Genomic DNA, 26,943 nt, shown 5'->3' with positions numbered 1-26,943 from the left:
TTCAGGACGGAGATACAGGAGTCTGAAATGTAAAACATCCCGGCTCAAGAACTCTTTCTTTCCTTCTGCCATCAGACTCCTTAATGGGAATGGACAATAACATTACTTTTGCACATACCAAATTTGCACATCCACAAGTGTTAACTACTGCACATACAAGTATTAACTACTGCACACTGTAAATACTGAAAAGACTTCTGTTGATTCATGTGTATATTCTGTTATTTTATTCCTGTGTATATTTTGTTATTTTTATTTCTTGATTTCTTTGGCATTCAGTGTGGACAGCAAAGTAAAATTTTCATTGTACAGGGAAACCTGCTTTCCTTACTGTACACATGACAATAAACGCTTTGAATCTTAAATCTTTATTTTCCAAGATCCAAATACATTTTGAAGTCTGGATGTCTCTTATCTAGAGACATCTGCGAAGACTTCATCCTACACGCAGCACGTCAAATGAACTGCAGCCTTTAATATAATGTAAACTAACTTTGGGACTAATATTGTTGGCACCTGAGTCAATCACTTTCATCAAATTCTTCATCTGTCACGCAATCGTGTATGTACTGTATCCTCTATCAAGGATTTTACACAAAGTATAGTATTTTTGGAAATATAAAAAATCCTGACTTCCCAATAACCCAAGTATTATCACAAAGAACAGTGTAAATTAATCTGCTTCAAACTATACCTCTTCAGGCTAATAGTTTCAGTTTGAAAACGCTTTTTTTTTACTACACTAAGAAATACTTAAATACAAAGTTATGATTCTTGAAAAAAATGTAAATCTTTCCCTTAAGATACATTTTTCAAACAGTCAAGATGTATGATTCATAGTCAGGATTTCACAGTGAAGAAATCTGAAGAAAAAAAGTACTTTCACAGAGAACTGGTTCAGATAGTTATAAACTGGATTATTATGCACACACTATCTTCTCCAGTGGTGGGTAGATCAGGTCAGAAAGGGCATCCTGTCTATTTTTTTAAGAAAATTTTGTTCTACAGTTGACATGACAAGGAAGATGATAGAATAAAAAGTAGAATAATTCCTGATAGTTATTGTCGACAGCACAGACATCTGTCATGTCCAACAGTTTCCTAAAAGCATCGTTGGAATAAAACAAGAAACTCTGATCCATTAACACACGCTTACAGGATCAGTATGAAATGAATGCACGAGAGGGGGAGGCTGGGGTTGAGGGAGAAATACTTAAAAGTGGTATTTTCTTGTCTGTCTCAGATGATGGTGATTGTGATGATGATGACACTGAGTAGTAGATCTAAGCACGTTATGAGTTACTTTCTTCATATGCTCCACTTTGAAGAAGCGTTGCAGAAAAAATATCCTAATAGAGCTGATCACCAACGCATGTCTGCCGTCAAAAGCCTCTTTTTTCATGGCATTTGCCTGTGAGGGAGTTCCCTGCTCATTAAAAATGGCAACAATGATTCTTCCTTTGCATATGCAAATATACCAGACATCCTGTTGAAAAAAAATAGCCTCTTTACACTCCCTTCCATTTGTCTGAATGAAAAAAAAGCTTTACTTTGTCACAGAAGGTTGGATTTTGGACAGTGGCCTCTGCCCTCCATCCCTTAGATAATCCAGTTGTACTGATGAGCTCAAACAAAGCAGAAGTGAGATGAATTTAGGACTGAGCCTACTTCTGGGGATTAATTCCAACTTGCAATAGTAAGGGTGGCAGATGCACTGGCACCGAATGAAAGGACATGTGCAACGGTCTCAAAGGAGACAGTGATCAACAGTATCCTCACGAAACAAACATAAAGAGTTGAAGGGGCAGCACAGACTTTCTCCAAACCCTTTTGGTGCCACTTGGCTTCACTGATGACCAAAATGAATAACCTGACAGATGAAAGACCTGACAGATGAGTGTATTTGAAGTGTATGTGGCCCAACAGGGCTGGCATCACATGATTAAGCGCACTAATTAGGAATATTCGCGGCTTGATGCCATGTAGAGTTACCCTTTGTTGCCCCGACGGTAACAAGAGCGTAGAGTTGACATGCTGTTTGCCAGGGGCGCTTTATTAAGTCCACCAGCTGAGGAAAAATGCTGGGAGCTGGTGGAGCAGCCACTCTGACAAATAAAAGATACACTCCTCCATTTTTGGCAACTGATTACAATTGCTCTGAGGAGGTAACACCAACACAGACCAGCAGGTTTATTTATGTGATTAAGGACAGAGGTCGAAGTATTTGACAAGAACTGAAAAGGTGGCATTGCAGGCCAGGAAGAAGAACCAGGGCTGTGTTCTCAGAGAAGGCGAAAGCCATTCAGGTTTTTTAGTCGACCTCAGCAAAATCAAAACTCCACTCAGTCTAAGAGAGTCCTGTACAATTCATCACACTTTGAAGTGGCAGGATTTATTGAAAGAGGCTTTGCTCCCTCAGCAGAAGGCAGGCAACCCTAAAACCTAGGTGTAGAAAAATAGGAAATGCCTCTGAGAATAAGCAGCAATAAAAACTGATTGTGGAATAAGATTGCAGTTCAAAACTACTGGTGGAAGTCTATTATATCTTTGCCGACTCTAAAGAGAGGAAGAGTTGGTCACTTGATGATGTTTTCTAATGCTGCGACCACCCAGTCATGTGTTTGAATGTTATGGCTATTTCCAATATTATATTGTTGCAGATGAGTCAATGAATTGACAAAATCCCAAGGTGATGATAAATCTTACACGACCTCGGGCCTTGTCATAACATTGTCATAGGATCCGGCCAACACTGAGGCCACAGTCAATGAGTAATAAAGCCATCACCAACTAAATTTCTTCAATTACAAACACACAGACGCGCAGCACCTCTGGCGTGGCGGTAGCAACATTAATGCCACATTACAACTGCATATCAGACACATTATGAATAAGCAGCAAATAGCAGCAGCTGCATTCATTACGCAAAACTGATTAAAGCATTAGACCCCTCGGGCGTCCAGGGGCCCAATGATCTCCACTCTGCCTTTTGTTACATCAACTAAAGGCATACAACTACCCAGCAGCCCTGGGTGTCTGCTCGCATCAGATGAGGTCTCATTAATAACAGGCCATTCACAAACCTCACATTTACACCCAGTGCCAGGCCATGACAAATAAAAGCCACAGAGGTCCCCCACCCCCACCCAACCCTGGATCCATGGGCCCACCCCTGGCACAGATGGGACGACTTCCTTTCCTGCATGATGATGATGTTGATGTCCATTTGTGTGCGACATGTGTTGAGGGGCATTCATCGCTTGCCGATAAATTGCCCTCTTCTGATGCTCTATTCAGCCACATCAGCTCACTCTCCCTTCAGAGACTCACAATGTACATATTTACATAATTCTCTGATGCTGTAAAACAAATGAATACAGTTCTGTCCCAGCAGGATTGCTAACGGTAAAATAAAAACTCTGTAAAACTCTGAAGCTGACTTTAGGCGTAATAATTATTTAGAGCCCAAGCACAAACAAAAATGGACACATCACACATTACTTCCTGATACACAACCAGAAGCCAGCGTAATTTTTTACATACATGCAGGAGCTGGGTTTTTTTCTTCTTCCAAATCGGATAACACAACTGCCGTTCCAAATATGAGCGATCAAAAAAAAAAATTAAAGACAGCTGTATCAGGTCTGTACATGTCCTTGTCTATATAACAACAATCAACTGATCCCACTGCACTGTTCTTGAAAATATTCCTCAACCAAATACCATGCGTCTAAAACTATATATGTTAATACGCAGAACGGATTTTACTCACAGTCTAAATCTACAGTGATGAACTTAATCTTTTGTACACATATAAATACATGCATTTTAATGTCTACCCAAGTCTCCTGAACTGAATATAACCCTCATGCTCTCTGTACTCATCAGATGTGTTGTGGATAACCCCTGCTGCTGACCATGCACTGAATTATTCAACCGAAAAATAAGTCCACATTAAAATTGCATTGACTCTCACCAGTAAAACACTGTAGAACGAAGTGTAGGGCTAAACATAAAGGAAACAATGCATTAGGAATTGTACGTTGTTTGCAAGTATAATTATGACCAATGACTTTGGATACTTGGTTATTATTTCAATTTTAAGGTCATCCACATCAAAAGCGATAAGTCCAGTACAATATTCTCTGAGTGCATGTAGTGTTTTATTTACTAATCTTACTTCTTGTTTTCCTCCACTGCTATTCTGTCAGTAGGTTGTTTTTGCATGAATATGGCTGACTAATTTACATAATCATGCCTATAACCTTTAGGTTTGTTAAGAATCCTGCTATTTTGAATTCAGTCCCTCAAAACCAACAAAAGCCAAAGAGTTTTTGGATTTGAAAATGTGATAAATTAAAAAATCATCACAATAAAAAAATATGCACAGTGGTGACAAATGATATGATCAACTAATTATGCATGTCTCCAGAGAAGCTAAAATCAATTTATGGCTTCCTGTGAAGTGATAAGCCTGCAGATAGTGCTGTCGTGCCATGTGTTTTTAAGCTGAAAAACTTTTTTTTAATATAATACACCACACTCAATTGTAATGCATGTAGATTTGTTTTAACCCTTGACATACTGCTGTCAAATTATGTGCATTTATTTAAAGTAAAACTCAAATTTCTTAAAGAGATACATCCAAAAAGTTCTCTTCAGTAAATAACTACGACCTAACGAGGGTCAGTGTGTATCACAAAAAAATTAATCTTCATTAAGATAAGGGCAACAGAGAGACACGCTCCTCGAACCATCTGTAATGGTTTGCTGACAGGACCCAACACTGACATCGCTGATTCTGGACCTTTGGTCACGCGTGAGGCTCAGCAACCTATTAAGCCAAGTTTAATGACCCTGGTCCAGAACCTTGCAGAGGAGCCAAGGAGGAAAAAAAAGCAGAAAAATATTCTGATGTTATTTTAATACAAGAGAAACTCAGACAAGCATAGGGTGTAAGGCTCATTCAAGTGAATGACAACTCATAGAAGTTCGTAATCTGAGACTACGCAGTTTTCTTACTTGAAATGTGAATTAATACTTAACAGGGTCTTACCCATGACCTTATCTTATAGGAAACACTATTTGCCAATTTTATTGTCTCTAAAAATCTTCTGTTTCATAAATGACAAAGGAAGTAAAGTGAAGTAAACAAGACAAAAAGAAAAAAATCTACTGCAGATGCACTTATGTCAGAGAATGAGGAAGTCTTTAAATCTACTGCCGGTGCACTTATGTCAGAGAATGAGGAAGTCAGGTGAACAGGAAGTCGAGACCACAAAGATTGGCTGAAAGGATACCAGATGTCTTGTGCCTTCTGCACATAAAGGTTTTTGAAGCTGAGTTGTATACTGGCCACATACGAACAATATTTAGTCAAAACAATTAGGAGCCTGCATTAGGAATACAAACTATAAAAATCTCTGGATTCTGAAATTTGTTTTTCACTGTCAAAGCTTCTTCACTTCACCTTCACGCTGCAATCACAGTCAACACCTTGTTCTTCCCTCCCTTTTCAGTAAGTGTTATGGATGGCTAGAACGGAGGGTACAAGAAAAGCACTGAAGCCTGTTGTGAAAACTACTGCGAAATCAATGGGGGTTTTAAGAAGGCAGAACACGTAGCCACAGCTGGTCAATTAGAGAAAGGACAGTACAAGAACACACACACACACACACACACACACAGAATGCTGCTTTGAGTTACTGTGAGTTACTTTTTGCCTCTCGTCAGCTCCTTTTCTTAAGCTTTAAATGGATCAACATCAGGGAATCTTGGCTGAGATAAAACCATTGGCTGTGCTGTGAAGCAGACCTGAATGTATGGGCAAATGGCTTGGCAGAGAGTGTATACAAGGAAGAACTAAATGTTTTTTTGGTTAAGTGGAGACTAAAGTGCTAAAAGAACTGTGACACATCTGAATACATCAAGTACAGCTTCAATCGAAGATAACAGCCAGCCTCATCCAGTTACATCCTGGACCATCACCAATTCATCACAAACAACAATTCACACTCATATTTCCACCTGTGGTTACTTATGACTGTGTAGTTGTCCAGTTCTGTCCAGCATGTTCTGTGTTAACCTCCTGAACGTTTTTGGACTGTTACAGGAAGCTCCTGGAAAACATTACACACACAGGAGAGGATAACATACAAATTTTATACAGAAAGTCCCTCAGCTACCACAGTATCTTGACCAGCAATGTACTTGAGGTAAGACCAGAGCATCGACCACCCTGCCACAATGAGGCCTGAACGTCTGCCAACTTGCCTCCCTGTCTTTTAAATTACTTGTTTCCTTCAAAATGACAGGTTGTCCAAAATTGTACCGGTTTTCTAAATTGGTTAAAATATGAAGTAAATCAACCTGTATTGAAATTGAGACTGCTGATGTAGATACTAGATTAGATAATAAATGTAGTTCTCCAAAAAATGTCACTATCAGGAACTATTTTAAAGTATTTGTTCTTGTTTCAGTCCCATGATCAGTGCTTCTGTAAGATTGCACCCGCCATGCTAACGGGACACATGTATGTTTACTCAGTTGTTTATGCCCATACTTTGCAGCATATAACTAGGCAATAAGAGGAAGGGAATCAGGAAGTATTGTGTGTTGGTGCTCACTTTGTCATTAATCCTTATTTGCCTTCTGTCCACAATCCACCAGTTAACACAGATTACCCACTCCTGCTCCACCCTGAACACTCACACTGCAGTGTAAAGTTGTTTACAATCATTGTTGCTGCCAACCTTGAAAATTGTCTTTCCAGCTTGCGTTAAGCTAACAGCACTCTCTAATGATAAACCATCACGTCATGTTTAATGCATTGTCTTCATGTCAGTCACTGCCTTTTAAATTTTTATTGTGATTGCTAAAAGTTGCTTTTGCAAGGTGTCCCGGCGGCCTTAGCAAAGCAACAATGCCGCATAATTTCTGCTTCGCTCATCCTGTTCAGTCTTGCAATGAAAAACTGAGCTTGCAAGATGTCCAGTAGCCTGGCTTTACGAGGCAATATTCCCTTGTTTGGCAGGCATTAAAACAAGCATTCATGGCACAACACAAGCCGACAGGGTCCCAATTACCTCGGTCACAATAATCAGCACGTGTGAAAGGACATCAAAGCACACCTGCAGCGTATGATTTTCTATCAAAGTGTGAAGATATATGGCAGTATTTCACCCTTCTAAGACTCTCAATTGCCCTTCACAGATTCATTTCCATTCCACGTTTTCTATTCATCTCCCTGTCTATGACTGCAGCACAATGCCCTTTTCTGATGCTGGGTTTTGTAATAATGCATCTATAAACAGGTTCATTACCTACCACTACATTTCCAATTAGTCAGAAGAGCGAATCATAAAGGAGGAAGGTAAGACGTTTCACACAGACATAGCTAGCTGACATTTTTCTTTGTAGCATTTTTTTTCTTAATGTTTGCACTTGCTGTTTCCATCCATCCATTTTCCTTCCCTTTATTATTACCCACTCCACAGCCCTGTTTCTATTGACAACAGACTGTGCTTGAAAAATAACAGCAAAGCCTTGACTTGATTATCTTTAATGAAAACACTACACTCAAAACTCTCTCCTCTCAGCTCACATATAGCAGCAGGCTACACCGACTCTAATTCTTCAATTTACCGCTTTGAATCAGCCTGTATTTATTCAAAAAAATATTTCTGATCATTAAGGGATATATAATATAGCAACAAAACTGAGCAGAGAGGAAAAACATGGTTGAAGTGAAATAAGTAAAATGTGAAAAAAACATCTCTCTTGCAGCAGGTAAATACACAAAAGCGGTGCCGGAAAATGCAGAATGGTTTCAAATATGTGATGCTGTAAACATACTCTAATGTTGAATCACAGAGGAATAACAGGAGCACTTCCAATCAAATATCCTGTGTGATTACAACAGGCATTTATCACTGACAACATCCCTCAGAGATTCCTCCAGGGACTCGGATCTACAGAGAAGAAAACTGCAGTATCAATACCTTAGAGAGATACGAAACCCTTAAATGCAACATCAATGCAGATGACATTGTGTGAATTCAATGCATTTACATTTGCTCACCTATAATTTGCTTACATCTTAAACTTTAAAGTCCAGGAAGCTTACGTTAATCATACATTTATAGCTTAACTAAACTAATCCTCTGAAATATTTTAGCTCCTTTGGCTAATCGTTAAGTGTCATATATTAGCCAAAGCTGTTTCTAGTTTCTAATTTAGATACACTGTCAAGATACAATTAGCTATCTTGTTTTGTTAATTTTTAATTACCCCTTAAATATGTTTGACTTCCTTTGATTGATTTAAATCTACAGAGTAAACGAAATGTTCAAAAAAAAATACAGCCGCAACTTTCAAGTACTTCATCAAAACCTTGAGTATGTTTCAGCACCAATACAAACCCTGCTTATGGTTACACTTCTTGGATACAGTTCTGCTTTTAAGGCAAAAAATCTTGTTTTCCTTTATACCCCAAGAAGTTTCAGGTGCAAGTAAATACTTATATTCAACCTATTACTCAGAAAGTGAATGCAGTATAGACTGTGGATTGATTTTGTTTCTAGATGCTACTAGATGAACATAATCCCTAACCTTTCTAGTGAAATATAAATGAATGGGTTTTTCTTCCCTTTTTCTATGTGTAATGTAATATAAATGACTCTATAAAAATAAAGTTTAAAAACAAAAAGAAATATGAATGAATGTGCCATATCATTCAATGAGCATGACTCTGCAGAGCAGCAAATAAAGTTTCCAGTGACGTGAGTTTTGGCTCGATGCGTGATGTTGCAGTGCCCCCTGCTGACCTTTGCGAACATTACACCTTTAGAAAAATACACTCCATCAGGCTATAACATCTGACAATAATCTGTATTACATTAAACTTTGGGTTTTACATTTGGGTTACGAGACTGTTTCCGTTGAATAACTGTTTTTAAACCAGTTTATTGAGTACTGAGGGTGTGGGGGGGGGGGGGCACTGCACACCTTCACTGTTTAGCATGTTTGGTGTTTCATGGTAACCATTACTTTTGTTTACATATAAGGTTGTTGCTTCAATAGCAAACCAGGGACACTGGAGAATTCAAGCTGCAACAGCTGAATTAAGCATAGGAAAGAGCTACATGTCTAAACAAGAGTAAATGTTTTAATAGAACCGTGAGATATTTTTTACATGTATTATAATGTAATTAAAACTCAATTTACAGTAAGGACAAAAAGACTCAAGCATCACTACAAGAAGAAATCTTTCTTTCCCCATCCTCCTCTACAACTTCTCCTTGGTGCATTGCCGGTCCACACAATTACCTTCAATTATCCTCACTTCCACCTCACCAATTACATCCATTATTGATTCTGGACCCCCAGGCTGTAAGTCTTATCTATACCCAACCACAGCCCATAGATGGGAAAGGCAGAAGAGTGCCTTGGTTCATTAACACTCTCTAGGTTTTATTCTCTCTCCCAATCATCGCACTGTAATCTAACTCTCGTTACCTGTGTTGTCCTTGACAAACAACTTTAACAAATGCACAAAGTGCATCCTGAACAAAGTCGTCTGCGGCCAAACAAGGTAAATTAACCTCTAAAATCAATAAGGAAGTTAAAAAGTCAATTTATACCACAAATGGTAAAAGGTTCTCACTACACAAAAACATACATTTGTCTACATTATGTTCCTGTCCACACAACACAGAAAGTAACATATCCTGTCTGCAGATGTTTAACTAATATATACAGAATGACAGTGTAACCAAGTTAAGGCATGAAGGTCAGTTACAGAGTGTGGAGGCCAAAAACGTGGAGTCACACACTGCCGTCAGATTTTTGAATATGATACTTGCTGACATTTAGTGAAACACAAACATAAGCTGCTGTCACCACACACTAATGTAAAACATCCATCATCTTGAAAGCACGCCAGGGCACCTGCGGAGAGCTGCATCATTGATGCCTCGCTGCCTTCTCTTGTTACAACAAAGTTGGAGAGGATGAGGTCCACGAGGTTTTGTTTTTTTTTTTTTTTTTTTTGCTGCCCACTTCAGGTGTATATGGATGCGGCTGGCTAATGTGAAGTTTAATTATGAATTACAACATCACAGAAAATCTGTTTTACAACTTTGGGAAGACTTTAAGTCAGTGTGTTGTGACCCAAAGGTGGTTCTCAGGGATAATGTAGTGAGAGATAATAATGTTAATGCTAACAACATAGATAATGTTAAGATCAAAGCTTTCAAATGCTGTAGAGTTTTTGTGTTCCAGAACAAATGTAAATGCATTGTCTTCTCTGAAGCTTGATGTTAATCAATGGCAACATTATTATAAAAACCATTAAAATATTAAGATAGTATCTCATTGTTATGATGTTTATATATTATGACGGTATGATGTTATTGCGTGATAGTTTATGCTTAATCTAAAAGTAATCTAATCATAGCTGGTCACTATTCAGATTGTATCGTTTATTTTGACTAAGAAATTTAATTATTTTTCATCTAATTGGCGCAAATTCAAAGGCATTCGAAGGGCTTATAAAGAATTTTAATAACTTCTACTCTCATCTGGGGGGTTTCAACTAGAAGAAGAGAGGGGCGGAGATTGTAAGGTCTTATGTGGCGTTCAAGGCATTTCGGAAAAATGAATAGGTCACGCACGTTAATGAACCGCAAAAATTTGATAGAGACGCGCATAATCGCCGATTCTTTTTAAACATTGTTCGTAAAACCTGTGGCAGTACAAAACATGTGTCCGTGGCTGTGTTGTGTGCTCTAGCTTCAACCAATCAATCAATTTATTTATAAAGCGCATTTCATGCACAAAGCAAACTCAATATGCTTTACAATGGTTCCACCAGTTATTAGTAATAAAATGCAACAATGGTAGACACCCCCTGCCCTTTGACGTTTTCGTCGAAAAACATACAGTATTATACAATGCACTTTTTGTAACATTTTCCTTACTATGAACATCATGATTGTGTATTTAATTTACACATTAATAAACACATTTTTCCACGCAGTTAATTTCAATATTATTTTAAAAATGTTTTTGTATTATTATTATTATTATTATTATTATTATTATTATGGCGGACGCCTAGAATAAGAGCAACAAATGCAGTTTGGTGTCAGTGTAAAATTATTTTGCTGCCTCGTAGCGCGCCAACATGATCCATAAATGGTTGTGATGTATTTTCAACGGGGATATCAGAAAAGATACTCTGGAGTGGTACCTGAAGGCACCACCAGTGTTGTGTGCGCTCTGACTGTCTATAAGCTCCCCTTTCCTGTCCTCCATTATAACTCGGTTCCATCCCAGCTGTACGGCGCAGGCCCGAAGTAGCGCAGCCGCTCTGAGGTTAGTGCCCTACCGCGCAATCTCCATCTATTTCAGCCCCGGCGCAGCCGCATCATCGAACCCGGCAGCGCTGGGGTGAAAGATGCCAATTGTTTATGTGTCGACCGGAACGGGATCACACGAACCATGCGTGGCTTTTGTGTCCGATAAACCTATGTTCTATAAGGCTTCAGGCTCACATAGTGTTTGAGCAGCTTGTGTTAATGACACACAGGCCTGGAACAGGGCCTGCTTATATTTGTTGTATTTTGCGCGGGTTGAAAGCTAGCGGTGGAGTTTTGAACATATACCGGTCTGCTCAATGACTTTTTGTCCGCTCGGAGATCTGTATTTTCAACGCGCTGCTGTTTCCACTAAAGACATCGTTCAATATTAACATTTAAACATGAAATAGCCAATGTAAAGTTAGCTTAGCCAATTAGCCAAATGTAGAACACTGTTAGCTTAGCTTGCTTGTTTAGCCGTTATGAAAGAAACCGGCGAATGTTAACACCAAAGCTCAGTGTGTAACGCTTCAGTAATAGCGCCACATAATTTTACAAAGGCTGTTAATCATTTTATATTGTAGTCTGAGATAATGAGTTTTATTCAAGCTCCAATGCGATAATTCTACATGCATTATACATAAAGGTTGCTGCTGAGAAGCGCAACTATTCCATCATTTGCCCATTGATATTAGCAGATACGGCTAATGCAGTCACTGTATTGAAGATTAAATGCTGGATTCTTAAACTGTGTATTGATTTTAGTAATGTTTTTGTTCTCATTTCTAAATCCTACTCACCCGTGTGCAAATAAAATAAATAAGGCAAATCCATGAATTTTGAGTGTTTAATTTAAAATTTGCACACCATTTTGATTGAACAAGTTATATTACGTATTGAACTCAACTAGGGCCCTTTGTTTTATATAAAACCGAAAAAAAATCTACTTTCAGAGGGGGAATTAGCCACCAAATAGGGTTATTACACATGTTTTGTTTTTGTTGGGGTTTTTTTTGTTTGTTTTGTTTTTTTGATAATGGGGACGTGACACCACACAAATGAAAAATGTTGCTGCATTCAATAAAATGAAATATTAATGATAATAATACATTTTATTTCATTGGCACCTTTCTGTCACCCAAGCCAGAATATATGCTTATCTTAAGATACCTTTCCAAGAGTCACAAACCACATAGTCATAGGCCACACATACTATCTCACTTACAGTGGTGCATGGTCTACTCATTGCAACTAAATGTCCACGTTGGGAAAAATGAATCTGAGTGAATAGATTCCACTTATCTCTGACCCCACAATGGGCTATATCAACTGCTTTGTCCATTTATATGGCAGGGAAGGGACTTTATGTATGATTAAAGTCTGGTTCAGTTGTTTATAAATGCATACTTTGATTGAATCTCCCATTGCCTTTGTTTTTAATTAATGACTGTGAGCAATGCAAAAGTATTTGTATTTCTTTGGCCTGAAGAGTGTATGACTTTTGAGGGTATATGGAACAACATGTATCTGGAAAACTTAAATAATAAACAAAAGAAAGAAGAACAATTGTGCTGTTAAAATTATTTAAAAATAATCAACAATTTCTATCTCTTCTCAGTCACCCAACTGTTGATCTAGCTGTGCCTAGCTGATAATGGAGGATCACGGAGTTGACCAGACACAGCACATGACCACAATCGAGGCCAGCGCTGTCAGCCAACAGGTCAGATAGGACCACTTAGAGGAATAAAACAGAACTTAAGACCCTTACCTAACCTTTCCAGCTACATATGAATCCTATGGTACTATTAGGAAATCAAGCATTTTATACCTTTTTTTTTTTTTTTTACTGTTAAGGTTCATGTAACCACTTTCACTGACACGTCCATGATGAGTGCAGAGGAAGACTCAACATCCTCCCCAGATGATGACCCTTACGATGACACAGATATCCTCAATTCAGCTGGCACTGATGAGGTCACAGCCCACCTAGCTGCTGCAGGTTAGTCTAGGATAGACACTGTTTTGAAGAAACTAATGTTCTTATCTTTGTTCATAAACATGGCCCTGGAATATCAGTGTTTCCTTCCAAAGTGTTTATACTTGAAGGAATTGTAACTTTAAAGGACTTTTGCTACTTAAATTACACGAATAAGATTAATCTGATCTTTAACTTTGTGGAAGAACTTTAGGAGGGAGGTGATCCCCTTTTAATATAACTGTAGAGGAAACACGACATGCAGTTGGCTACAGTACTTTAGGTCTCAGTACATCTAATATTGCCTTATTTTGTTGTAGTGTCTGAAACAGGACACCAGATGGTGCCCCTTAACTGTTGTAAAGCAACTGCCCGTAACGACACCGCCTGGTAAAAATTGCTAACAAGAGAAAACATATTTAGAATCATGAAGAGCCAAAATTAAAAAAATAATTATTTAAAATCCTTAACATTTTTTAAATCAAAGAAGAGCCCCAAACTTGTCTAGTCATTTGCTGTGTAAATAACATGTTTTTTGTATTGGTGTGTCTTTTTTTCCTCAGGACCAGTTGGCATGGCAGCAGCTGCTGCTGTAGCAACTGGTAAGAAAAGAAAAAGGCCTCACATCTTTGAATCAAACCCCTCCATCCGCAAAAGGCAGCAAACCCGTCTGCTCAGGTAAGTATCAGAAACCAAAAAAAGGTCTTATACTGCCATCTTTCAACAACACATGCCATATAACATTATGTTTACAGGAAACTACGAGCAACACTTGATGAGTACACGACCAGAGTGGGTCAGCAGGCCATAGTCCTGTGTATATCTCCCTCTAAACCCAACCCAGTGTTTAAGGTGTTTGGTGCAGCTCCTCTGGAGAATGTGGTATGTGTCGAATGAATCCTGTTGTAGATGCTTCATCATAAGACAGTTACATTGATTCAAGCATTAAACTGCACCAATACTTAAACTTTTTATCTAACATTGAACTGGCAGGACAATTTTGTGGGTGTAATCTTGGAGGGCAATCTTTAATAGTAGTACTAGTAGAAAGCTAAAATGTCCCACTGAGCAGGCAAATACAAAACTTTTTTATTCAATGGTTTACCAAACCTTTACACTGTGACTCCACTATTCTGCAACACTTTAGGTGAGGAAATATAAAGGCATGATGTTGGAGGATTTGGAGAATGCTCTGGCTGAACATGCCCCTGCAGGTGGAGAGCTTGCTTCAGAACTACCCCCACTCACCATCGATGGCATCCCTGTGTCAGTGGACAAGATGACCCAGGTCAGGCTCAGACTATGATTTAAAACATTTTCCAGGGGGAAACCATTTCACACTGACAATCTGCAGCTGGTCATGCAGAAATCAAGTTGAAGTTGTGACTGAGTTTGTGGGGGGTTTTTTCCAGCAGAGGGCAGTGTTTAGCAACAAATCTGAATCACATTTTTCTGTGATTTAAAAAGAAATAGTTTCTCTTGGGTTTCAAGGTCACAGACAATAATTCCTAGTTTTTGTACAGGACCACAGCAATGTGTGAATTTTATGGTTGGCCCAATGCATCTAGGCAGTGGCTCCATGTTAGCCAAACCTCTCGTTGTTGTAGACAGGATTTGGTAGTAGCAGCAGGAGGAGATGGAGAGCACACTGCTCTTTGTAGTTCTTTTACTGCAACATTAGCACCACTGGAAGGCTGAGACCTCTCTTTAAACTCAAGGGAGCCCAGCTTGTTTACTCTGCCCTCCCAGTGCTGCTGACGCATTCTCGGGTTCATCGTCAGAGTAGCCGGCATGACAGTGGTCCTCAGAGAACCTTTCTTAAGCCCTGGGAGCAAAGCAGCCAATGACAGGGCGAGACGAGTCCTCGGAGGGCAGGTGCTGGTTGATGCTTGTTTTTCTGGAGGTAGTAAGATGAGATTATTATGAGTAACCTGTTGCTGCACTCAGCTTGAGTGAGCCAAGTGGAATGGCGTGAGAGTGTTTTGGAGACAGGAAGTTGTTCAGTGCATCAGAGAGAAAGTTGACAAACATTGGAAATTGCAAGCACTAACAATGGATGTCAGTTCTCTCTTCCTATTAGATAGGAACCATCTTCTCCATCAACTGCACAACCATTTTGTGCAGCAGAAAAAACCCAGGTAAAGTTAAATGATTCAGACAATGCCTCTGACTTGGACAGTACACAGAGTACTGAAGTAGGTGATCCCAAGACGAGCCTGAGCCCATAATTACCCCCTACCCTTGTTAGGGCCAAGGACCAGACAACATGGCCACGATCCCCTGTTGCTGATTGGACAATTGCTCAGAGGATTAAGACTTTGGGTGTTGGGTGGTGGGTGCCAGAACAACATGCCACTTAACACACTTGCTGCAGTAATTAGACCATCTGGCCTTACATTTTACACACATGCGTCCACATACATCCACACAATCCACAGGTGGAAATGCAATACTCTTTTGAACTGGACTGATTCAATTGTCACATGCAAAAATAAGCTTTTTTACAGCCACGTGTTTAATGGCTGGCCATTTGTAAATATCTCTTTGGATACTGCACTGAGAAACTGCATGATGATGGTTTTGATTGTTATAAAATGGGGGTCTATGGGGGAGGGGAAAGTGGGGATTTATTTCTCTCAGAACCAAATTTAGCCTGTAATGTCAAAGCAGGCAGACACTGCAGTGCCTCAATGTGCAATATAATCCCCTGGTGATGCTTGCATATTACAGGACGCTGAGGACATTGCCTCTAAACCCCTCCCCAGCCTGCCAATGAGTGTGTGTTTGTGTGTCCCTGCTCTAGTAGTGTTGATGTGATGAGTGAGTCTTGTTTGCTTTTTCGTTTGTGTGGCATGTTTATGCTACGAACAAATCTGATAAAGATAAAAGCCACATAACAAAAGGAAGCAGATGTGATTAAAAAGTAAACTACTGCTGGGTTTCACTGATAGCATCATTGGCTCCAGCTAACCTTTCAGGTATTCAAGCACAGCAAATTGGGACCTCGACTTCAATGGTCATGCTTTGCCAGACATTCTTTTTTTTTCTCTGACAAAGTTTTGACAAGTAATAAACATTTGTGTCATATATTGAGCGGCAACTCTACATTACAACGCAAATGTAACAAGACTTTCAAAAGGGGCAAGTTCTCCCATATACTTCTGCTTATTTAGGATTTTTAACTATTGATAAATGATTGCTTGATATTGATTATATGTTATTGTCGTCAAAATATAATGGCAGGTCGGTTGAGGGTTGGGTATGAATGGCTGCAGAACATATGCTTCTAAAATGTGTTAACATTACCTTTTTTTGGTAGGCTAGATTGTATGTCAACAAACGTTGACCCAATAATGTAGAGAACCCCTACTGACAGTCCAGTAAATCCATTACTTAAATAATAGGAATTAAGGACAAGTTAATATAAAATTTTGACACCTACTGACACCTTTTTAAAAACCTGCACTAATACTAGGAACTGTACTGGGGTAAGTTGACTGCTGAGGTGAAGTCATAATGGTCCCCTGATGTTCTTCTGGTGTCTGTCTGACACCATCAGGATGGAGCCGCAGCCATAGATTAGGCTGTTAAACACAAGAGCAGTGTTCCCTATTTAGAAAGCCAGCTTCTATTTGCAGTGGCCTGATATCCTCATCACCCAGCAGAAAGAACTGAATCAATACACGCCTCCTGCTGCCTGCTCAAGGGCGTGTGTGTGGTGTTTGTTTTTAATGTGTGAGTGGGTAAAGAGCGAGACTTGCAAACCCTGAAACCCTTGACTTTTTTAAAAATTTGTGTCTGTTTAAATTCTTGCCACCATCCATCTGTCTTCTGCTTCAGGCCCAGCTGCGGGCCTTCATCCCAGAGATGCTAAAGTACTCAACGGGCCGAGGGAAGCCTGGCTGGGGGAAGGAGAGCTGCAAGCCAGTGTGGTGGCCAGAGGACATCCCATGGGCCAACGTCCGCAGTGATGTCCGGACAGAAGAGCAGAAACAGAGGGTGAGGGGGAGGCTGGCAGATATTGTTATGATTTGTCGGTTAATTTAGGGGGAGAAAAAACGACAATCTTTTGTTGCCTTCTCTGCTGTTTCTAGGTTTCTTGGACGCAGGCATTACGGACCATCGTAAAGAACTGCTATAAGCAGCACGGCCGAGAGGATCTGCTGTACGCTTTTGAAGACCAGCAAGTCACAACAACAACAACTACACAGCACCACCTGACAGCACAGAGCATCGCTCACCTGGTGCCCTCGCCAGCTGTAGTACAGACCATCAACAATCCTGACGGAACAGTTTCACTCATACAGGTAGATTTAATGATGCCTGTTCACTTTGTTGTTCAGTAGCATTTACAGGTGATTGGTTCAGTGAAATGTAATTTGTGTATTCTATTCACCTTTTTTATCATAGGTCGGTACAGGGCACACAGTTGCTACTCTGGCTGATGCCTCAGAGCTTCCGGGTGTGACAGTGACACAGGTTAACTACTCCACTGTGACTGATGGAGAGGTACACATGCTCAACTACAGGCCTACAATCCAAGAAGGCCAGATTGTGCACAATCTTAACTGCAGAATTGCTAATGACAGGGTTCGTACGGTCATTAAAAACCTGGAAAGTTTTGGAAATTAAAAATGCATATATGAAAAATGAAATTTTCTGTAAAGTCTTGGAAAAGTCAAGTATTGTGTGGATAATTTTTAGCATCCATAAATTGCATATATTATTAATAGAAAAAGTCATGAAAAACAATTGCATAAAAAAAAAGTAAACGAACCCCGTAATGATGGGATGTATTTTGTTTTTAACCCACTAATATCTATTTAGGTGGAACAGAACTGGGCCACCCTCCAGGGCGGAGAGATGACGATCCAAACCACACAAGCGTCAGAGGCCACGCAGGCCGTAGCATCTCTGGCTGAAGCTGCTGTTGCTGCCAGTCATGAGATCCAACCCGGTGCTACCGTCACAATGGCCCTAAACAGGTACGGCTAACAGTGATTCGTAAATATTTTAGGGCAATAACACACTTTTTTTGCCAACAGTCGCCCTGTCATAGTAGCACTCTCACCTTGATTTTGGGCTGCTCTAAACACTAAATACTTTGATTGAAGATTGTAACATTTGATCACAGTTAAATGCTAACAGAAAAATGGCACACTAAAAGCTATATTCCGTAAATTCACAGGCAGATCCGACAACCAGGTCGCAGGGTTTTATAGAGATAGATCTGACTACTTTTAATTTAATTCAGCAAAGAATTAATTAGCTGGAAGCCTTTTCATAGAGACTGTGTGTGTATAAGATGTACAGCTGACTAAACTGACTGCTAAGTCCCATGTTTACAATGCCATTTTGTCTACTAAAATGATTTATTAGTGCTGATGTTTGCTTAGTAGACTGACAAACATGGTAAAAAGTAAATATATTGTTTGTTCAATTCAAAGACAGAGATTTATATTAACATCTTAGGCTGCTGGGTTGAACTGTATGAAGTAGGATCTGTCAACAGTAAGTAAAAAAAAATATTTGAAAATACGAATTTCCTATATTAATGATATATTAAACATGAATAACTACTTCAATACCTACCGCCTGGATTGAGGATCATGTTAATACGTTAAACATGAATAACTACTTCAATACCTACCGCCTGGATTGAGGATCATGTTAATACGTAAATTGCAAACATTACAGTAAAACACTATACTCGTGTTATTATGTTGTTTTATAAGAATTAAAGTGATTTCTATTATGATCCGGTAACTATTTCTCTTAGAAACGCAACACATTTTTACTGTGATGTTAGTTGTTTTTTTTTTAAACCACAGCACTGTCAAGGCAATCATTTCAGGAGTGTATGGGTATGACCCAGTGGGGCTTGTTACATGCACCCACCTGTGTCCTCCTCCCTCTCTTCCCCTCCTCCACACTTCCCTCCCTCCCTCCTGCTGTTTACCTGTGCTAAGCTACCGTGGGCTCTGGAACACTTTGTCTCTGTTTTCCAGCTGCTGGTAGGAAATATTGCCTCAGTCACCTGCTGTGACACTGGGAGCCAAAATAAAGCCATATCAATTATGACTACTGCTCCTGTAACATTAATTACAAACTGCAGTTATACTTTACTACCAAAAACATGCATCCTGGTGGCTATTATACTGTGTCATCATTACTGTTCACACTGTCTCAGTTCTTCCTCCTCCTTATCTGTCCATCTGTATTTATGTCTCCGGTGTGATTATGAACCAAGCTGGGAGCAGTTCCATTAGTTCATAACGAAGCCGGTGTGCTAATAGGCTCACAGTAAATCCATCAGAGAGATCTGGTTAATAAAACTGCTTTGTTAGACCCGCAGCACCTGGCGTTTAGGGAGGATGTGACAGATTCTACATAAGTCCAGACGAGCAAAGCCTCTTACATCTCCTACACTCTTCCCCCCATGTTTTTCTAATGACCCCCGACCTGTGTGTGCACGTTTCTACTGAGGGGAAAAAAAGGTTAATTAAAATGTTTTCTGACTTTATTTATAGAAAAAATAACTCTGAATATCATGTCCTGTGTTACAGTGAGGCAGCAGCCCACGCTGTGGCGACATTAGCCGAGGCTACTCTACAAGGTGGCGGACAGATCGTCCTAGCAGAGACAGCGGCTGCCGTTGGGGCACTAGCAGGGGTTCAAGATGCCACAGGTACATGTCCATTCTTACAGCTGATATGTAAAAAAATGTTTTAATATTATATTCTTGGGAAATTGTAATGGGAAATTAAGTATTAATTAATCTAATTCAGTTTAACGGTTAAGCTCACATCCTATCACGTTTTCTGTCTTTTTCTCAATTATAATTTCTTCTAATCTAATCTTCCATCCTACAATAAGATAAATACACACACACACACACACACACACACTTTTTAATTAAGCACCTGGGGGCATCTTTAGAACAGCCGCCTTAGGGCTGTCCTAAAGAGCTTTGATCCACTTCATCAGTACTTGGTCTTATCACTTGGCCAGCTGTCAACACCAATGTTATGTTCTTTGCCTACATGTCCATATGACTTAATACATTATTATTGAACAGATAATTGAAATTCCTTCTTTTTTAATTCACAATTGTTGTAAGAAGCAGCAGATTTTCTTCAAACTAAAGACCAAGAACTAAATCAATATATGCCTAACCAAACCAAGTCCAGGACTCCTGAATCACTCAGGACTTGTTTTCTTCTACAGTGACTTGGACTCTGTAGGGTCTGGGCTCTATTTTATGGACTTTGAGTCAAACAACATGGACCAGACTACACGTCAAGTCTAAAGTAAAGATGGTATTTAGAAATTCAATTCCAGGTGCAGTTCCACTGCTAACCAGCAGCAGCAGCACATTTATCCAAACCATTGTGGACATTGACTTACGATTTATACCAAGTCAGCTTCTTTGGTTGATTAAAAAATTCATGCTGGTCATAATCAGACTTAATCTTTTTATATATTTCATATATATATGCATTGACATTGTAATGTTCAAAAGGTTAGCCATATACCTAATCTCTAGCATATAAAAGCACCATATAGTTTCATGTGGGTTGAAAGCTTTTTAATTAATATAATAATCTTAAAATACTGTAAATGGCAGAAGTAATTTCAAATGGTTGAAACCATGAATCTACACTCTTTGTTATTGGGCCAAATAGGCCACAATAGACTCACTTAAACAACTAATAGAGCTGCCAAGGCCAGTCCTTCCTACCACCACTGACCTTAGCTAATCAGCGTAGTACTACACAGGAGTGGAGAAAGCAGCGATTGAAGTGCACTGGTCCAGACATTGCTGATTGGCCTGTATGGTCACCTTTTAACTAACACATGCATGTAGACATGTACACACACACAAACATCAATACAAACACATGGCTACACCAGGCCTGGCCCTCAGCGTCTTAGTAACTACGTTGAAGTGGCCACTCCACTCAGTCACTGTGCTGCGTCTGTGTATTACGGTGCCAGGGCCATTGCCCCCTTTGGCTAAGTCCTTCTACATAATCACTGCCGGCACAATTACCTACATCAGCACAACTTAAGCCTGTCACAAATCACCGGTGAGTGGGCTAAGTAATGGCACATGTCACAGGGGGCTACAATCACTAATATGACAAAAAGGGACCTATTTAATTTTTTATGGTTAAAAAGAAAGATAGTTTGCTTTATTTTCATGGTTGTGTTTTGAGTCCCACATCTTCACTATAACAATAATGTTCATGAGAGAGCAAGAGAAAAACTTCCATCCTCTACATTGACCTTCTTGCCTGTGGGTGACACTGTGACAGCTTGTAGGGTGGAGCAGAGGCTCACCACGTGACTACAGCAGTAATCCCCACAGGCAGGCTCACACTCACACACACACACACACACACACACACACACACAGCTGGGGGAAGCAAACTCAGAACATTGAATCAGACCATTGTTCAGAAATATGGCTGCCTCCTGTCACTGAGAACTACTTAGAAACTTTTTCCTGACAAAGGCTAAAGTAACAATCCTCATTCGTGCCTGTGATGTCATTAATGACATTATGAACTGTATTTGACTTATAATATTAAGAGCTATCTTTTTTTGTCATTTTGTAGGGAAGTAATATGACTGCACAACACAAAGCAGAAAAAGAATACATCATTCGAACAAATATTTTGAATTTCTATTTGAACACACTGCAGTATTTTTGTTTTTAGGATTTACAGGGAAATAGCTAAGCAAAGCAACTGAAGCTGAAAGCAAATGACAATTAAACAATGAAAAAGAAAAAAGAAAACAATTACACTGTTGTGTGTGTCTAAGAAAACAATGTGTCCTACTTTTGTTGCTTCAGGTCTGGTCCAGATCCCAGTCAGCATGTATCAGACTGTAGTGACCAGTCTCACACAGGGGAATCGGCCCGTCCAAGTTGCGATGGCACCTGTTGCAACACGTATTGAAAACACTGTTACTCTGGATGGCCAGGCTGTGGAAGTGGTGACGCTGGAGCAGTGACATCTCAGCTCCTGAAAAAGAGTTGAAGGCACTGAGTGGCCACTTCTGAGCTTCAATTGTCCTACTGTTTTTTTGGGTTTTTTTTTTTTGTCCTACTGTTTTTGTTTTTTTTTTTGTTTTTTTTCTGATCCTCTACCCAAGACTTCAAGCTGTGTATATTGTCAATATATTTTTAAAATCGATCCATGTGGGGTATATAATAATATCAGTGCATTCTGTTTATTATGTAAAGATATTATGTTTGTTGGTGGATTTTTTTTTTCATTATGCCTCATCTTTTTTAAGTCTGTGATGTTACGTATTTAGTATTTATTTCCTTAACCTGTACTTCAAACCAACAATGAACCAAAAAGCCCAGGAGGAAAGCCACCACCACTGTGTATATTTGTTAATTACCATTTTCTGAAATATATGCGTGCTGTCTGTGCTTCTTCATGACACGTTTATGTGTTCTAGTCAGGAAACACAGCCCGTTTTTCCCTTCTAAATTCACAATTATATTTGTAAATTTGTTTATTGTAATTCGTTTCTGCCCAAAGTCTGATACTTAAACATTACTCTGGTGATAAAATACTGACCTAACCTCTTGTCTTGTGCTTGACGTTATCCATGCACATGCTCAAATTTGTGAAGACTCAGGATATTTCTGAAGGTTTTTTTTTCTGCTGCACTGCTGAGCTGCCACTTAGTCCACGTACATTTATTTACTGAGCATGGATTGGTGTAACACTTTGGAATGTTATTTTTTTTACACAAAGTCCTTTGTATGTCAATTAGTCCTCATGTATTTGTACTCTTCGTTACACGAGGTTGCTCACAATTAAACATGGACTGAAGTATTTGTTATAGAGCCATTACTGATAAAATAAGCTTTTAAAGTGAAAAATAAATGCTTGCAAAGTTAAACTCAAAGTTAAACAATGCTCTGAATCCAAACATGTATTTAAAGAAATAATAAAGTCTGGTTATGAAATAGACCAGCTGGTGTTCAACACACTTGAGTACTGACGTTACATTTTAAAATGCTCTTTTTTTTGTATTTGTTTTGTTTTTTTATGTGATTACAGGTTAGCTGTAGATGAATCAGGATTAACTATTACTACTATAATTATTAAAGATAAATCAACTGAATGCAAAATTACACATATATCATTTCACAAAGGCAATTTTCTCTCTTCATAACAGAAAAATCTTATAATTACACGTCTTTTGCCTCGGCTGGAACAGGAAAAAGTAGGCTCGAAAATAATTACACAACGTCTTTTGCCTCAGCTGGAACAGGAAAAAGTAGGCTCGAAATGTGTTTTCCTTCACATAAAAACATAGGAAGTAGTACTAAACTGTCAGTGTAAGAGCACATCTTGTTCTGATACTTTCACACCTTTATTACTACACTAGCATTGACATTTTTCTTTTTCTTATGACGTGTTTAACCTTTTACAGCTCAATCGGAAACTGTTGTTCAGTGGCCATAAAGTAAGAAACGTGACCGTTATCTTTTCCCATCAGTGATTCTGTGAGCGATTTCGAAGTCTATTTAAGAACGCTGTGAACACACACTTATCCAAAATATCTACACCTGGCTCGTCATATCTGCGCCTTCTCAGCCTGGCTCTGCGTACTCCCAGCCAATTAAGACAAGATGTGCGGATCGTAATACTCAAGCCGGGCTACCTGAGTTACCCTGGATACCAAACCTTTGATGGCTGTTGAGATAGTACTCTAAACTCTAGGTTCTTTGGTGGAAAAAAACAAGTTCCCTGTGTGTGCAAAAAGATGTCTCAACTGTCTATTAGAGCAACAATAAGTGAATGAATGGTTGAATTACTGAAGTAGAGCACTACAGTGCACGTTAAACAATCGTCAATAGACACTATAAACAACAACGCAAAAAATTTAACTGATTAATTTCTCATATTTATTATGCTGTTGTCAATTGTGACAGCACTACCTTTTTAGTATTTAAGTTTACGTGTAACTACATCCTGTCTCCCTAAAATGTTCTAAAACATTTAGACTTTTTTAATATTACAAACCTATAGCATTTTTAATGTATGTCTATCCTTTTTTCAAAAGCCATCTATCTAAAGCCATCTATCTAAACCCCTAAAGTAGGTAACAACAATGTTGTTTGGTGCCCCAAGTAGGTAACAACAATGTTGTTTGGTGTTAGAAATCAGAGGGATTATGCAATAAGGAAGTAAATATGTTGTCAGGACTTAGAAGTTTTTATTAATTTGATTCTATTCCTGCATATACAGCAATAAAATATTGTTTTAAAATTACCTTGTTTTTTATTCACTGACCATATTAGGAGATTCATTCTTGTGGGTGTGCTTGAACAACAAAAGGGCTACATTAAATGTAATTTCTCTATATAAATAAATGAAATATACACCTAATGGCCATGATTTTTGAAGAATGCTTTAGGATTATTATATTTAAATACCAGAACTTATACAGCAGAAACAAGACGTTCACAATATAAAATATGAAAATATGAACTAAGAGCTAAGAACCAAACCCAACCTTTTGTCACAGCTCTACAGTGGAATCCCATTTATGAATAAATTTATACACCATACAAACCTTAAACACAATAAACGCCTGACCGTCCTCTATCTTATCTCCTCTTTCGTGACTGACAAGGCTGTGATTACATCATAAGCTGCCCAAAACTGCCCTGCTCTAAAGCCTGGGGATTTGAAAGCAGGGTCCTGCTGTTGCAGAACAGGACAGAGATGGAAATGTTTGGGTCGTAATCTATAAGGCGACAGAGTATATCTTCCTCCAGATTATGGAGGAAATAGGTTGGCATTACTTACTGATGGGAAACATACAACTAACATCTTTCAAATTGGAATTTGTTAGCAGTGCATATGGTGTGGCAGAAGAAATGTTTTTTGGGTGGCAATTATTAATTATATATATATAATATTTTGACTAAATTTCAGCTGTTTGGTTCGGTCAAATTCCCTTTAACTTCTAGCAAGTTCTGCTACTTTATGTCAATGTTTAGGCTTCTTAGCGTCAAATATAGCGTAAAGTTTTTTTATTATTATTTTAACTGTTTAGATTGTAATCTTCATATTTTTATATAATTTTGGCGAATCTTCTCTCGGCACTTTGTTTTGCTTTTGTTTCGCTTCCTATATGTTTTACCATATTTTTATTCTTTCAAATCATATTTTTAAAACCTATATCTTCTGAGCTACGTAACTGGTATCTTAATATACTTATTTATTTGAAAAATCCTGATAAACACGTTCCGCCTACGTCAGTGGTATCTATTTGGTAACTCACCTGCTGCTCCTTTCACGACAGAAGATTCAGAAACGGGCACTTTCACTTATTTCTTGGATGTTGACGTCGAAATGGTCACAACAGGCAGACTTTTTCTGCCGTAAAAAAAGTCTGTTAGAAATTCTGTCTGTTACTTTCCCAAAAGTAACAACAAAAACAGCGGAGGTTGGTGCTGCTAATGCACGTTACAAATTAGCGGTTGGAGACGATTGGGTTCTTCCGCGTCACGTGACACGGAGCGGGAAGGTGCCGCAAACGTGATGTCAAGGTGAAACCAATCAATCACTGATAAATGATTACTAATTTTAATAATTTAATAATTTAAGCGTTCCATTCTGCTTATTTAATAATCTGTAATATATTTACATTTTTATAAAATACAATGCAAAAGTTTAGTATTGAAAAATGCACACATATCACAATTGTTTTGATCAATTGTTTTAGGTATTTCTGTTATGGCTAACATCACCAATGCTCCACTTTGGAGAGCACCAATCATCACTTCCAACAACTGACTTTGAACCCGATTGGGCAACAGTAAAAGCCTCACATCAGGGCAGTCAGACTACAGAGGGCTCGCTCTCTGTACTGGGGGCAATAAGTTTATTGGAGGAAGATCACTGAGCAGAGGAGAGTCAAGCGCCCTCCCCCTATTGATCCTACCTAGAGCTTGAAGCCCAGCACTATGGGGGGGGGGGCACCACAGGGCAGAAGGGAAGGGTTGTTCAGTCTTGTTGCCTGGATTTGTGCAGGCAGACTGCAGGGCAGAGCTTTAATCTCCACTAATCGTTTCTTAATACTGGGCCTACACCCCCGCACACATACACACACACATATATACAAAAGCCACATAGACACAACCTGCCTCTGTCCACCATCCTGAACACGAGATAATCTCTTGTCCCTCATTTTGAGAATTGGGTTAGACCACAAGTTGAGAAACCATCTTCTAATGGAGACCACCCTTACCTAGAGTGGATTGTGCAGAGACTTGTGTATTAGTTGCTATTAACATTTTTGAGAACTGACCCAAAAAGCTATTATTTTTATAGAAGCTACAAGACAAAACTATTCAAACAGAAATTGTAGCTCTAGCTGTCTTACACAAATAAGAACCAAGTTCTTATTTGTCCTTGTACCAAGTCCTTGTACCCACCCCCCAGATCCACATCCCATCACCACGCTTTGCTACGTGCTGCAGAAAATAGCTTTTTAACTGCTTTTTTTTTAGCATTTTAGTCCACCCCTTTAGCTAGTCTAGCATGTTAACATTATCTTCAA

The 26,943-nt window shown here is 39.0% G+C and overlaps 1 protein-coding gene and 1 long non-coding RNA gene across 5 annotated transcripts in view; one reads left to right on the top strand and one right to left on the bottom strand.

Annotated features, from left to right (window-relative positions):
* Positions 1 to 22,292, bottom strand: part of LOC103382803 (uncharacterized) — a 69,475-nt gene extending 47,183 nt beyond the window's left edge. For both annotated transcript variants that reach the window (XR_003050313.1, XR_003050314.1), the window contains exon 1: positions 22,185 to 22,292. This is a non-coding gene — a long non-coding RNA (uncharacterized LOC103382803). The remainder of the gene's footprint in view (positions 1 to 22,184) is intronic.
* Positions 11,184 to 23,353, top strand: nrf1 (nuclear respiratory factor 1). 3 transcript variants are annotated; one of them, XM_025057601.1, is made up of 13 exons: positions 11,184 to 11,376; positions 12,979 to 13,083; positions 13,218 to 13,362; positions 13,902 to 14,016; positions 14,094 to 14,220; positions 14,486 to 14,626; positions 17,179 to 17,337; positions 17,433 to 17,645; positions 17,749 to 17,928; positions 18,166 to 18,323; positions 19,905 to 20,026; positions 22,199 to 22,410; positions 22,447 to 23,353. In XM_025057601.1, exons 2-12 carry the CDS (start codon positions 13,015 to 13,017, stop codon positions 22,357 to 22,359), a joined length of 1,590 nt encoding a protein of 529 aa, XP_024913369.1. In that variant the 5' UTR covers positions 11,184 to 11,376; positions 12,979 to 13,014; the 3' UTR covers positions 22,360 to 22,410; positions 22,447 to 23,353. The 3 variants fall into 3 exon arrangements, with proteins under 3 accessions (XP_024913369.1, XP_008313942.1, XP_008313943.1); XM_008315720.3 differs by having other exon boundaries at positions 22,199 to 22,432; positions 22,464 to 23,353; XM_008315721.3 differs by lacking the exon at positions 22,447 to 23,353 and having other exon boundaries at positions 11,187 to 11,376; positions 17,749 to 17,847; positions 22,199 to 22,375.
* Positions 23,354 to 26,943: the final 3,590 nt, after the last annotated feature.

This window comes from Cynoglossus semilaevis, chromosome 8 (assembly GCF_000523025.1).
Source record: "Cynoglossus semilaevis isolate Cse_v1.0 chromosome 8, Cse_v1.0, whole genome shotgun sequence".
NCBI classification, from domain to species: Eukaryota; Metazoa; Chordata; class Actinopteri; order Pleuronectiformes; family Cynoglossidae; genus Cynoglossus; species Cynoglossus semilaevis.
The sequence above is the reverse complement of the archived record's forward strand: the minus strand, read 5'-3'. Positions and strand labels throughout refer to the sequence as shown.